Genomic DNA, 16284 nt, shown 5'->3' with positions numbered 1-16284 from the left:
TATATATATATATAGGAGATGAAAAGAATCGTTTAAAAATAATTAATTCTTATCTATTTTCTCCGTACAAAAATGACTAAGAAATAATACCTGAAATATTGCGATTGTGTTACATCATTTAAATATTACATTTATTCGCTTGTAATTTGTTGAAATAATATATAAAAAGTGTTAGATGTATATACTAAGTTAATGATGAAATTAGACCTTAAAAATTATTCTGTTGGGTTTTTTGTGGGTGAACATTTGAAATTTATCATTTTGTTTTTTTTTAATTTATCACAGTTTGTTATCACGAACTTGTTTTTCTTGAGATAACCTAGTATTGGACGATGAATATGAACTATATAAAAAACGTGTAAAAAAACCTCAAGTTTTACTATAATGCAATAAAAAAAATATATAAAAATTTATTATCTAATTTACATTAAAATTAACCTATTTATTTGAGTGATGGCACCTACAAACAACAACAAAAAAAGATATTTTCTATTTTTTGTTTATTTTTTTACATTCCTATTTTTTTCTTGTTTTGTTTTCTCTTTTTTTTTATGTTACTAGTAATAATTTAGAAAGCAATTCCACTATTTTAATAATACATACAATTATGAAAAGGGGAATAAATAATAATGTGTGAAATATATTCCTATATAATATCTATAATGTGTCACTAATAGATGTTTGAAAAAACGATGAGATAACTCTTAAAAATGTATTAATACAAAACAATTATGTTTTTTATTGAATAAGTAGATATTTTAGAATCGATCATCATCTATCAATCAGGTAAAAATAAATAAACATCTTGAATAATGCCTTTAATATATCATTTTATTTGGATAATTGTATGGTCAAATATATAAGATATTAAAATGATTTATATTGGTAAAAAATAAAAAGAAACGATTTACATGTGTGTTTTCCTGAATATATTTTTGTATATACAAAGGGGGGAGGTACTCCCTGTCCTGGACCCCCATTAACTCAATGAAATGAAACAACTCAATTTTTTATGACCCATTTTTATTATTCTACCTTACATGTAAAATAAAATATTATATAGTGATCATATGAAAATGATCTAAAACTTTTTATGTAATAGGTGAACGCATTTTAGTAAGGTCATTTTACAAAAGGGCAGACACTTTATTCACATTTTTATATATGGGTCATGTTTTATTTTATTTATTTATGAATTTTCAATTATCATTTGTTGATCCATTTACTGAATGGATTTCTTTTTTCTCAACATGAGTTTATTTACAATGAGAATAAATGCCACAATCATATTTATTTATATAAATAAATTCGGTATAAATTCTTGATTCTTATTATTATTAGTATTTTAAACACGTTATCTTATCGAATATATCCATTGCGTTAAAATATTACAACTAATCCCCACTTCTGTAAATATTTTTATCTCGATATTGTTGTTTCGTCAAATTGAGAATTATAGTTTCGTCATTAAGGAATAAATTTTTTTCAGGTGTAAACCCGAAAATCTAAATAAAATACACAAAAGTCCGATATGCCGGCAGAAATGGAAAAGACGTTTAACTATGGATTGGAAGATGTTCACTCCAATCTAAGTGCGGGAAATCATATCATTCACTACGGTAAGCCATAAAAGGGAAATAAGGAGTTGGAATAATGTCTATTTTGAAACCGATTTAGTCTGTAAGCTGTTCTTCTCTTTTTATTTCTTAAATTCAAAATAAAAAATTAAAACCAAAATCGGATAATCAAAATCGATATTAGTCTCTCCGTTCAGCCATGATGGTTTCTCTAGACCTAAACCACCAGCTAAAAGATGTCACTTGCTGGTACAGTACTGCTACTTTTTTTAATTTAAATTTGTTTAATATTTTTGAAATCCACATTAGATTCTTACAAAAATGATTCCAAACACGAATAAAATGCTTCATATCCCAGAATTAAAATAAACATATATTCATGTAGAATTAAAAAAATAAAACTTAATTTTTTTAAACTAGAAATAAAAATAAAAAACTACAGTACAGTGAGTTGGTGAGTCATTTTTAAATTTGACAAGGGGTGGATCAGGTCTGTTGGACCATCTTAATCCTTGGGGTATCATGGCAGAGCGGAAAGACTATATAGTCTTTATATAATGTTTATATAAACATTAATTTTTTTAATTATTTTGTTCTTACGGTACAGTTTTTTTTTTTTTTTTGTTGTATTTTAAAAAATAAAAATAAAATTGGTTCATAATTTACTGAAAACAAAACTTTTTTTAACTATTATTTAAAAATAATAAATATTATTTATACAAAATAATAATAACTAATTAATAATAATATGTTTTTCTAACATGGACTAGTTATATTTAAATTGATGTATTGAAGTTACTTCAATTCCAAATGTCTAAATTTATTGAAAATTTAATGCGTATTTTATTTTCTAAAAATAATATTTAGCTTGTGTAGGGAAGAATAACCAGGATTTTCGTTCAGTATTAATTTTTATGACGTAAAAATTCCGCGTGATTTTTATTTAGGTTTTTACCAATGAATTGAAATTTTAATAATAATTATACCTAAATATATATTTTTTTACACTCAAGTATTCGGTTTCGTTGATAATATTTTGATAATTTCTACTATAAAAATATGCATGATATACTTTGGTGAACAAATATGGCTAACCTACTAATGCTTTTATCGATTATACTATCGTTACTAACTTATCGAATTAACTATAGCTGCTATTGGTGCTTGCAATATATGAATGCTCTAAACTTTGTTCCACTTTAGATACTTCAATGACTGCAACAGATACGAATTCGAAAAGAAGAAAATATTTTTTTTGTTAATATTGATTTCATTATATTTTAATAAACGTTTTTTATCTTTTTTAATATGAGTAGGGCCATACTTACCAACTGGTGGCCCTCCATATTCGAAAATTTATCTTATGAACTTTGGATTATCAACTGAAATTAACAAGATGCAGTTTAAACATACTTTCCAGAGCAGGACTGTTAATGAATACATAATAGTGGTATTAGTTAAACTTCTAATTTTTTTAAGATCTGAAAAGTCCAAAAAAAAAAAGTTAAATATTTACTTTTCTGGATTCAAGTAAAGAATTACTTCGTCAATGTTTTTTTTCTTTAAATCGGTATCAATGATAAATTTCTCAATCTGTATGAAGCAGTCGTACATCTCAACCATTTCCTGATTTATTTTAATTTGTTGATCGCAGAAGTTTCTTGGCCTATGGATCGCCACAGAAACCAGCGTCCAGGAAAAGCGAAGGCACGAGTATATGACATGTTTAACTCTTACGGTCACTTCTTCTAATATACTTTAAAATTCCGTTCTATAGTCTTCCTAATTCCCCTACTTTAGAATTTAGAATATTCAAAATATTTTAGGAAAATAATTTATTGTTGTGGAGACATAAGCCGTGATTGTTAAAAGCTCATTGTTTATGCCAATTCACTTCTTGTTAGGCTTAATCCTTTTAAAGGGATGTCGCGTCATCAATTTAAGTTTATTATTATTCTTATTTTGTTTTTGTTTTTTAATTTAAGGAATTAAGAAAACAGATAGTAATATAATGCTAGAGTGTAAATAAACTCCGTGTTTCTCTTTTAAGCTTTAAAAGTGGGCAGTAAACAACTTCTCACTCATTCCTTAAAGATATCATGTATTTCAAATTCAATTTAAGCATATCGATGCTTAAGTTGTAATAACTCATAACTCAAAAAAACAAAAAGATTTTATTACTTTTGACAATCAACTCTACAGACAGCTCATCCAACCTTCATTTTGTAGCATATATTTTGTATACATACATTTTTTTTTACTTAGTGAATTCCGAGAAGTCTGCAACATTATTTAGCCTAAAAATATACCATGGAATTATTTTATTTTTGAATATTAGTTTTATATTCAGTACTAAAATTCAGATAAAGAATTTTTTACAATTCGCTGGCTCATGTTTTATTTATTAATATTTTTTTATTTTTAAATTGACTATGATATGTTTTTAATTTAGAAAAGTTCACCGTTACATAATAAATCACACTTTTAACGTATATATTTTTTGTTAGCCAAGCCACCAACGTTTCGGCCCCTATGCTCATTTTCGAGTTCCTTACGTAGTAATAAATTTTTCTTTCATATATATGTCAAAACATTAAATTATCGACAATATAACATTTTATTATTTCCTTATTATAATCCTACATTATGTTTATTGTTTACAATATACAAATCACATTGGTATGTAATTTGCTAAAAATGTTTGTTTTTTTTATAATATTAAAAAATTTATTTGTTTTAAATAAATCATTAGCATTTTACAAAGCATATTTTTTTTTAATTTCATATTTTTCTATTTCAAAACCTTGTGCTTACTTAATTTATCCATTTAATTCTTCTAGAAATTATTTTAGATTATTAAATTAATATCATAAATCTATCTTTTAATTATTCAATATTTAAATGTAAAATTGATTTTATCTTTTTATGAAAACCATATTGTAAAGCTTCCTGCATAGAGCTGTTACATTCTTGACTGAAACCTTTTTGTTTTTACTCTATTATACTCTATACTCTATTATATAATATGACTGTTTAACATGAAATTTTGTATATTGTTATTATTATTTTTTTTTTATTAATTGTACGAACTTAATGTTATCCAATGTTTTATTGGGTCTAGATTAAAATTGACAGCATTTTTAAAATATTTTTAGTGATGTATATTCCAAATTTCATAGTTCTACTATTTTTCACCAAATATAATTTTTTTGTCTTAAAAAATTCAAATTCATGGTTGTTAATAGCACTATGTTTTGCCAATTTAGTATTACAATAAGAAAAGAAAATGAAATAAATGTTACATATTGATATTTTATTATTTCGGATTTTATTTAAGCATTATTAAGTGAGGAATTCCAAAAATTATTAATAAAAAATGGATAATAGATGATATATACTTTAATTATTTTAGACAAAAACAACTTGGAAATGGACTAGGGCCTGAAATATTCTTGGAAAAGGTTATAAATAAATAGGCGTATGTGTCATAAATAAACAAGGTGTGATATTTTTTTATTTTTACTTTTTTTCTTATTTTATATATATATAATACGATCTATTATTAATTTTAAAATTATTAATAATAAAATTATGATTTTAATCTTAACTTGAAAATGTGCTTATAGCCCGAAACGTTGTTGAAAACGCTATAAATTATTGAATGGTGTGGATTAAAATATGGTGTATTAAGTTTGCTAAACTAAAAAAGATATAATAATTAGAAAAACCTCTTGAATAAAGATTAGAGATTGATTATTATGAATGAAACATTGATTTTTTTTATCTCTTTTGATACGCGACTTATTTCTGTTTCAATAACAGTTCATCATGTAGTATCTTAGTAGATGAATGAATGAAAAACCGTTCTTAATTCTGGGACACTTGGTCTCCTAATAATAACAACGTGGTCACTTTGTGGGCAGCATTTGTCTGGCTACATTATGCAAAGTTGAAGAAATTAAATAAATCAATAATAATTAATAATAAATAAAACAAAACATGAGATGGATTAAAAGTATATATTTATGCAATCCTGCTTGGAAATTTACTATTTACAAGTATAGAGAAGATGTATCGTGTAGATGACCGTATACGATCTACCAGCGTGGCCTTCAAGTTCGAACTCAGGTTCAAGAAGAAGGTATTGGAGCCCTGAAATATGTTAATACCTGCTAACAAAGGTATTGGCATTGCCGTTAGTATCGTCAGGTAGACGTCGGGTACGTGAAGTGTACCAGTCTGTGGCACGAGTTCCAGCATGAAGGTGGTACACTGGCTTGACGAAGCTATCGCGCACATGTTCTGTGGTAAGTCGATAGTATTTTGTTTATATATTTGTGTTTAGTTCGATGTAAATAATAAGTTGAATTGCCGTGGATCTTAAGTTTCTTGTGACACCCAAGATAATGCGGATTTCTTTATAGTACAACCGAAAAAACTGGTTTATAGTATTGAAATTTTTTATTTTTGAGTCATTAAACAATTATACTTTCATATGAATTACCTGAAACTTTTTACAAACTATTATTATTACAGTTTCATAAACAAAACTTACCTTAACAAGTAACTTAGTATACACCACAATTCATGAATGAATCGACTCAGGCATATTTTTTTTTTTTTTTATGCAATTTAAACTGAATGCACATAATTAAAAATTTCGATCGAAATAAATATAGTTTAAATAACGTAAATTTTGAAATAAAATTTATTCTTGAATTTTTTTTTTTATTGGGAAAAAATAAACATTAAATTGAATTTTTCCCAGCTTCATATGATTGTTAAAATAATACCTTATTTTTGCCTTTAATTGAGTAATTAATATTTCTCCATTTTACATTTAACTATACCTATCTATAATAATGTACTACTCATTTATTAAAAAGAAAGAATCTTAAAAATATTGTAATTTATAACCTTGAAGTTCCATTCATAATTTCACAGTTGTAAACAACCATTTTTTATTACTGATTAATTAATAAGCATAATTAAGATTTATTTAAACATTGACACCGAAATTAATTTTGAATATTTATTTGAAAGGAGTCATTATTAACAATAATAAAATTAAAAGACCTAGATTTCTATTATAATCTTAATTGTTATGTTTTTTTAGTTGAAATACTTTCGAAAGTATGAATTGCAAATATATTGCTTTATTTAACGTTTCGCGGAATCTAGACAACATCTACAAGATTATTATTTTATTTTCAAGGGTAAGCTTGTTTTCATTTGCATTTTAAATAGAAGGCATCAGGGAAGTGAACTTGGTGGAATTATTCTGTTTTCTATCCTTTGAATAAGTTATCAATAAGAAACATAACCTCATTTAATTCCTAATTTTATATATTCTTCCTCAGACAGATCGGTTTACGTAACATCAAATTTTTTTTTCAAGTCCGTGTAATTAATACTTCATCAACTATAACATTAATAATAACCACAATTTATTAAAAAAAAATGACTACCACAAAATTAATGTTTCAAATGATTGGGTTTACCCAGGTAGAACTTGTATAATAATAAAACTTGTTTAATAATAAAACTATTCTTCAATTATCGTATGTCAGTGATCTATGGTAATTCGAAAATTTAGCATTTCACAAAAACTCTTCGAATGATAATTATCAAATAAATGCATTACATATCAATAATGGATTTATTTGATAATTATCATTAATGATAATTATCAAATAAAGCGAAAGAATTTAAACAATTTAAAATAATAATCGGAAGTGTACTTGTTTGTTGACATCTTACTAAAGCGCAGGCGAAATCTCTGTTCATATTAAAATGAAGTACATTTTTTCAAAATCTGATTTCGTAATACCTACTAAGTCTTTTTTTTAGTAATATCGACTTTTGGTGCATATCTTAATTCTTTTGTTGATATACGTGAAAAAAACTGCAATCAACAAATTTTTTTTTTGTGAAATCATGTTTAAAATTTGAAATATTTAATTTTTTTTAATATGTTATTATTAGGATTATTCATGATGTTTAGTTTAACATGTTAAATGGAAAAAGTTGTTTAATAGAGAAATAATTCCTTCTTTTAATAATTCTGTTAAAAAAAATTAACATTTAACATGGTTGAGAATCCATTAATAGGTTTGTTAAATTGACAACGATGTCGCGCAACAGACCAGCTAAGTTAGTCACCATTTTGAGGTGTAGATAGTTGACCGTAGGTTAATGATTGGAGAAGTTTGTGGGGGGGGGGGAGGTGCGGTCTGCAAAGAACAACATAAATAAACAAAACCATATTTATTTATTCTATACAATCACATCGTTGGGCCCGTGTTACTGGATTCATAATGAGGTGTAAATAGTTGACCGTAGATTAAACTTCTCCAATCATTAGTCACCATTTTGTTTGTTGTCGTGTTAGGTTACTTGCTTGTAGATTGTTTTATTATTGTTGTGAACGTTTTTAAAACTAATAAAGGATTTTGGTTTATACCGAAGATCTCCAGTCTGTAGATTTTATTACTGATCCTCTAAGAAAAGGAAAGACATATATGAATGCTAGAGAATTACAAATATTTTTAGCATAGTTGTCAATTAGCTCATCTTGATTCTCTTCCTCACAAGCTAGAAGATCAACAAGACACTCAGTAGGCAAAGATTCATACTATTTCCACTTTCCATTTACCTTAGACATGATGTAATAAATTACTCTAATCAAAACTTAGAAGTAATCAAAAACATGAAGTTTTGGAAGGAAAGGTTATAAAACAAGTTGCTCAGAAAATCCGCTAGGAGCTCTTACGCATTTAACACGACTTAAAATAAGACTGCTCATAATCCTATACTTATATATCATTATGAATAGCCTAATGAGGAATATTCAGCTCATTAGTTTAATATGTATTAAATAAAGAAATACTTCTTTCTTTCAGCATGTGTATATATATATACACACACAAATTATTTATCACCAGAGCTGACCCGGCAATGCTTCGGTATTGCTTGATTTGAGTATGCACTATATATAGACTAAAAGAACATAATTGAAAGTTTGATATAATTTAGTTAAAATTAAACATTCAAGTACATATTTTAACTTTTATGTATTAGCTACAAATTCAATAAGATCTTTTTTAAAACATAAGCCATTGTGTATGCTATTTTTTCTTTATAATCGTCTGATTTAAATAATTATTTTTTTCGTTTTGTAGTGAATTTCCTTACCCACCGTTATGCCTCCTATACAGTAAAATTATAAATTATGAAAAAATATATACATTTTGATTTATGAGCCAGTTATGTATAATTTCGATCATACACACTTCACTCCTTTTCTACTGGATAAAACTAGAATTTTATTAGCAAAGAATCTTCACAAGACGACATCAAACATTATAAAAACAGCATGTATAGTTAAGGGCTTTCGGAGATGTCATATAGGTAACAATGATGTGACCCCTTCGACCCATCATGGGCTCCATAATCCACAGGGTTGACTCAGGAATGCAGTGTAACAGAAAATTAAGATCAGCCCCTTCGATCCGAGACCCTTGGAGTTAGTAGCATTGTGCCTTATATAATGCCAACGAACATTATATTTTTATCTATGCTGATAGAGAGAACATTTTATTGTTTAAGTATATTCATTAGCTATCGTATTCTGAAATACAGTATAAATAAAAATATATACATTTCAAGTTATGCGCGAACAAGTTTAATTTTGATCAAAGCTTTTTTTCTACAAGATAATTCTAGGATTTTAATAGCTAAGAACCTTTCCAGGTCGACACTGAACATAAATAAAACAGCATGTAAATCGGTGAAGTGCTTCCGAAGACTTTAGATAAGCAACAAAGGAACATTAGAAGACTAACCAGAGTTCTTAATATTATTTAATACTTCCATTTAAAAATCGTTTTTATATATTTTTTTCCTTCCGCCATAAACTTTCTAGGATTATTTCAGTGATTAATCATTTTATATAGTATAAGAATAAAAAAAAAAAGGCTTAAGGCATACTCATGGACAAAATCATTTAATTGTATCTAAAGAATGGCATTAAAAATTAATGATCATATGAATATTTACTTAAATGTTTTTATTAGCAAATATATTTGCTTCATATTTTTATAGTGAAATTGACAATTTAAATATTTTATACACATACAATTATTCTATTCAGTTATCGATTTTAAATATAAAGTGTTCAAAAATAAAACGAAGAATTTTAACGTAAGAAAGCCTATAGCTCGTCATTGCAAGTGCCCATCATGTTTTGCGTTCTTTCTCATGCTGACCTTCGTTCTACATCTGAGTTGGTAAACAGAAGTATGGAAGTGCTAGGATATTTTTTCGTAAGATAAAAGTTGCATTCTTACAAACTCCGATGTTACTTTTATATTTTAACAATAAATATGTTATTATTATTATACAGACAGAAAAAATAGTTAATTTATTGCAAGAAAATGATTGATGAAAAAAAAAATTATCAACTGTCATCCTAGCTTTTTATTTAAATAATTTAAACTTTGAATTTTATTGATTGGAGAAGATGGTCGGGGGATGCGGTCAGCAAAGGAACAACATAAATTAAGAAAAAAATATTTATTTATATATATAAATATTTTATTTATAAATTATTTATATTTGTATAGTTTTTTTTTGTTTATTTGTGTTGTTCCTTTGCTGACCGCACCCACCGACCATCTCCAATCAGTAATCTACGGTCAACTATATACACCTCATTTAGAATTGTATTCTCTTCTCAATAAATATTTCTTTTACGATTTTCAATTATTTTTATGATTCTGTTCCATTTAAATTATCAAATACATTTTTACTAATTCCTAAAAAATTCAGGAGATTTTTAAAAAAAATATACAAAAAAAAGTAGCGAAGTCAGGCTACCTCTCGAAAAAAAAGTATTTTATGGACATCATGTGGTCAGTACTATTCTGCAACCGCGAACTGTATTCATTCGAGAACTAAGAATGCCAATGTTTACAGCATTTTTTCATAGTGTATATTATTCATGTGATAATATTATACAACAAATGATATATATTCCTAAATGTTTGTTTCTTGAACGGTCTTTTCGTGTATTTCTTTTACTTTGATTATTTTGACTAACTACCACCACCTGGGTGGCCGACAGTGAATTGACAGTCGTACTCCTTATTCCATCGAAAGAATAGGAAGGCTTAGACTAATTTCCGCCGGCGATGACAGACCTGTTTATGGATACGCGAAGGTCCTTCCCTATTGACTAATAATTCATAAGGTTAAACGAGCTGGAACTTCGTAGCTGCAGTGTCAAATGCATCCGTACTATGCAACTTAATTTTATGTTTTAGTAACAAAAAAAAAATTATATGAGTAAATATCGTGATTGTTTATATTTGCATTGTTCACGTGCGTATATTGTTTTTGGTAATATCAATATAGGTTTTTATGGTGATTTCAGCATAGGTGTTTTTTGTAATTTCAATATAGGTTTTTTGGTAATTTTAATATAGATTTTTTTGATAATTTCAATATAGGTTTTTTTGTAATTTCAATATAGAGGTTTTTTTTTGTAATTTCAATATAGGTTTTTTTTTGTAATTTTAATATAGATTTTTTTGGTAATTTCAATATAGGTTTTTTTTGTTATTTCAATATAGATTTTTTTTTTTTTCAATTTTTGGCATGAGTTCTCTATCTTTTTCTGTTCTTCTTCACTCAAGTATATTTCAGTTATCATATTGTGTCTCCTTAAATAAATTACTAATAATGAAGGCCTAACGAACCACAAAGTGCGGTGCCGATACCACCAATACATACATCCTTCCAAACCTAATTCTACTAAATCGGTTTTAGCCCAATCCTCCCATCTACGTTTCGGTCTATCCCTCGGACGTTTACCCGTCAGTTCAGTGTTTATCAACATTTCAGGGATCCTCTTGTTACTAAGCCTTACAACATTAAATTACTACTTATATACATAATGAAAATGTATATTATTATCAAATTATGTAAATCAAATAATGAAGTTATTATTATTTATAAAACCTTTTTGTGGGGCATTATCAAAAGTGATTTTAAATATGAAACTCTTCAAGATTGAGGACTAGGATTACGTTTTTCGTTGGATAATTAAAAAAAAATGTTTGAGGTCGTTCATACTTTACCTCATTTAGTTGTGTCTATAAATTATACCTCACAAATTAAATTTATGAAATAATAATTAATAACTTAAATCTACGAACGAATTTTATGCACCTTTATTAACATTTTCATAATTTGACCTTGAAAAAGTTTAGGAGAATGAAAAAAATAATATCTACGTTTTTACGACTTACGTTTTTATTCAACCGATAAATTTTACAAAAAATATACTTTTTGTTTAGATTTAATATTTCTAGTTTTTTTTATTTTAATACATTTATTGAAATTTACAACTGTATATTAAATAATACATTCTGTAAATTTGATCTTAGTTAAAATGGAGTGTTACTGGTGTGTAGAGCAACTACCCATTGGTAGCACTCTTATGACATTTTACATTAGCAGGTCTCGTGGCCATCTTCTTTTCAGGCGCCTCGGAGGATTGTCAGTAATGGAAGAGGATGCAAGGTTAGAGACTAGGGGGTTTGAGTGGTTAGGGAGTTTGTAATGGAAGGAGTGATATCTGGTTCGGGATAGATCGGTTACATAGGGAACATTAAGGTCTTTATGAATGATTTTATTTGTAACAAAGTAAGGAGCATTTAGGATTTTACGATGGATTTTGGATTGTAAGGATTGGATAAAAGAGGAATTCAAAGGTTTTTCTAGCTTTTAGAATCATGTTTTTGCATAGATTTCAAATTAAAGATTATTTAACAGTTAATTTTATCTTGATTTATAGTACAATCTGGCATAATCTTAGGAAATAAGCAATAGTGATAATTTAGCTCAAAAATATGAAAAATGATTCAAAATATGCACATAAATAAATAAGAATAAAATAGTTATGAAATATCAACAAAAAAAATTTTTTTTGAACATTTACCTCCTAATGAGATATATGCAAAAAACTGCATAGTTCATATTTATAAAAAATCTGAACGATGAAAAATATTGCTGTTAAGTTATATTTAAGAATATAAGAATTATTCAAATGACAGATTCGCAACTAAAGCTATTAAAAATATAAATAATCTTTCAAAAGTGAGTGTTAGAAATTAGTCTCATAGCCTTATGAAATGAAATTATTTAGTTAATCATTGAAAATTTCTTAAGAAAAGCAATCTTGTGCTTTGAAAATGATATATCATTGAAGAACCAACCAATCTGTGAAGAGATTAACTTAATTATAGGAATTAGAATAGATTCGTCACACATCTAGCAGCTGTTGCCTCAGTTCATGGACTTAACAAATAAGAAAATGTATGATGTAACTACAACATCAACAACAACAACTCGTCGAATATTTATTTAGTGCCATTACTGAACTTGAAATAAAAAAAAATTATGAATATAAGGAAGATAATTAATTGAAAGTATTAAGTCTTTAGACAGAGAAAACCAGAATGAGTCAGATAATTTCATTATTCTTGTAAAATATTTTAAAATTGTCATGAATATTTTTGTAAAAAGCAGGGAATTTTCTGAAAATGTATAACTAAAAGAATTAAAAATAAAATAAAATTTTAAAAAAGTTGGTTCCCAAATATATATATTTAAATTCCCTTTCACAACTTTGTACATTTACCGTTGATCAGTTTTATTAGTCGATTAATTTTAGCTGTACGTGATGAATCTACAATTCCTTGTTTTTTTTTATTTTTATCTAAAAATAAAATTTAAAAGTATCAATTTCCATCTGAAAACTTCTTCTGAAATGAAACAAATATAATTTAAACTCTAAGTCAACGAATTGTATTACTAGAACCAATAAATAAGACGTAGTCATATGCTATCAGGGTTTTGACAACTCCAAACGCCTACCAGTGAAATGGATTAAATTTGAGATTTATCGTAATTACGTCATGAAAATTGACGTAATCTAAAATATATATATATTTTAATATGTGGCCGCTCAAATCAGCCTTCTCTATGCCGGCTCGTCTTTGGCTACTGTTCTCCTGTTACACACAGTTCTTTCACATCTTTGTTGATTCTGTCTATCCATCTTGTTTTTGGCCTCCCACGTGGTCTCTTGCCAACTATACTGATATTCATTGTTGTATAGGCGTCCTGATGGATTGCTTCGATCCACATGTCCCGCCTATCCTAGCTTCCTTGCCTTCATATCTTGAGATAATTACTAACAATCTCTGCTAGCAGTTCACTGTCAGTTCTCCTCCTCCATATGTTAAGGCTGGGATCGCAGATAACTTCTGTAATTATGTGGAGAATTTTCCTTTCTAATCCCTCGATTCTGCTTTCTAGGGTGCCTGTCCACTGTTTCTAGAGTCCAGGTCTCTCAGCCCTATAATATTGTATACATATTATTGTATTATGAAAATTGCTTATTAATTATGGATTAAAACGGGGAAAAAGTGATAAAATTCAGGATAATGGCAGCAAACTGATCTTATTGAAGGCTATGTTTTTCGCAATTCGTAAGATTGCAAAAAATTAGATAGCTGAACCAGGAAATCGGAAATGGTATGTAGAAGACGGTCAGAGGAATTTATTATGGGAATTCCCATGAAGTAAAATGTCGAGAAGGATCGTAGGGAAGGTGGAAGGATAGCATCAAGAGAACAGGACTATCCATCAGGCGAGGGCGGTAACCTGTAGATAACTCCCAGTGGCAGAAAGTGACCATGCAGGCTATAAACAGAAAAAAAAAAAAGTTGTTGTCTACGCAGAACTACTCCATAAAAGTAGGAATTGGTTTTCTGTTTAAATTTCGTTCTGTCCAGTTTTACCATTTTTTTTTTCTGAGATTTTTAAGTACTTGTACACGTCTAGATCTCATCAAATTGATTTAGAGGGTTGAAAGTTCCTTTTCGAATTAAGTTTCGGTGAGAGAATTTTGTTTTGAAGGTCTCACCTTCTTCTCCTACCCGCAATTTTTTCCCACTTTTACATCTCAATTAAATTAATATTGAAAATGTTCATGTGCATTAATGTAGTGTTAGAAAGGTGCCATTTGGGTTTTTCAACATTTTCCTACCAGTTTCCCCATTTTTTGCGTTTTTTAAGGTCTTGCGCAGTTCTACATCCCTAGAATAATAGGGTTGAAAATCGCCCAATAAAATAATGTACAATATAACTCAAAATAATCTTCCGATTCTAAGCATAGTTAATACATAAACTATTATTAAAGCAGACATATCGTATTTGAAACTTCGTTCTAGTTAGATCCTGAAGGACACAAAGCCAACAGTATACCGTTCGTCATTGTTGACTTATAAATGAGATTTTTTAATGAAACGCCGCCATTTACAAACGATGGTGACTTATATAGGAAGTTATTGCTATTATAAGTTATTCGTTGGGTTATTTATTTGTAATTGTTCAAGGACTGGTGACTCCTTTGCTTTAAGCTTCGTTAATTACATTTTCTCCCTTAACATTTATTTTATATAAACAACAATCCATATTGATATTTGTATTTGTAAATTTTCTATATCAACTATAATATTAAAGTCAAATATAATATCGAATAATTTAATTGTATTTTATTAAATTCAGTTTTCAAACATTTTAAATGTAGTGTTTTCTACAAAATTGTATAGATGAACATTCAGATCCTAACATTTAGTTCTGTATTTTTGCCAAGTCTTATATGAATTATAGTAGTGTGCTGTGGTTTTTAAAAAATACCTTTTTAAATCGATATAATATATATACTAAAATATATACTCTGGATATGGTGGTCCATTCTTCAAAATATTGGTAAATTAAAAAAAAAAAATAATCGGTATCTGTCATATCGACGTACACAGTCCTTGTTATTCATAAACTCTCAGATAGTTCAATACTGTAGAAAATTTCGCCTACTTCAACGTTTTCTGAGTGAGAAAGTATAGTAGGAAGCTCAATATCTTAGAAACCTACTACACTAAAAAACTTTATAACACATTATTTAAAGTAGAATACATTTATTTAATTATGAGTTATAATGAAGCTCATTATTTTCAGTTCTTGATATACAGTTCTTCAAAAAACTACATTTTTTCCAAATAAAAAATCAATATTTTGTGAATTTATTTTGGCGAATATCTTGTAAACTACTGCTCTTACGAAGATAATTGTTATCAACTTCATTATTGTACATTCAATTAGTTTTAATATGTCCGCTGATAGGCATCTGTATCTTTGATAGTTCCTGCATTATAGTTTTTCATAAACTAAAAGTTTTTTAACGTCCAGAAACATTTTTCGAATTTATTTTGTGCTAATTTCATGGAAACTGCTATTTTGTACTACTCTATTTACAGCTAATAGACATCTGCTCGTCGTTTTTAGGAATAGTAGTTTCCATGATATTTGCCAAAATAAATTCACAAAATATCGATTTTTCATTATTTAGAAAAAATTATGACTATTGAACGTAAATAGCTCTATCAGGGCTCATATTTCAGAAAATCTACTCTACTTTAATTGGTGTTATATTACGTTTTGAGGATTTTACGAAGGATTTTGGATTGTAAGGATTGGATAAGAGAGGAATTCAAAGGTTTTTCTAGCTTTTAGAATCATGTTTTTGCATAGATTTCAAATTAAAGATTATTTAACAGTTAATTTTATCTTGATTTAT

General features: G+C 27.4%; 1 protein-coding gene across 12 annotated transcripts in view; it reads left to right on the top strand.

Annotated features, from left to right (window-relative positions):
* Positions 1-16284, top strand: part of Hr4 (Hormone receptor 4) — a 173287-nt gene that overhangs the window by 109358 nt on the left and 47645 nt on the right. The window contains exon 4 of one of the 12 annotated variants that reach the window (XM_067051395.1): positions 1490-1619. The exons of 10 other annotated variants lie outside the window; for them this stretch is intronic. In XM_067051395.1, the coding sequence (XP_066907496.1) occupies positions 1532-1619 (88 nt within the window). In that variant the 5' untranslated portion in view covers positions 1490-1531. Of the gene's footprint in view, positions 1-1489; positions 1620-5842; positions 5885-16284 lie in introns of those variants that run through there. One more of the 12 variants, XM_067051396.1, reaches the window with a different exon arrangement.

This window comes from Halyomorpha halys, unplaced genomic scaffold (genome assembly GCF_000696795.3).
Source record: "Halyomorpha halys isolate HHAL.00 unplaced genomic scaffold, Hhal_1.1 Scaffold943.1, whole genome shotgun sequence".
NCBI classification, from domain to species: Eukaryota; Metazoa; Arthropoda; class Insecta; order Hemiptera; family Pentatomidae; genus Halyomorpha; species Halyomorpha halys.
Note: the sequence above shows the minus strand (reverse complement) of the source record. Positions and strands in the feature narration are given on the sequence as shown.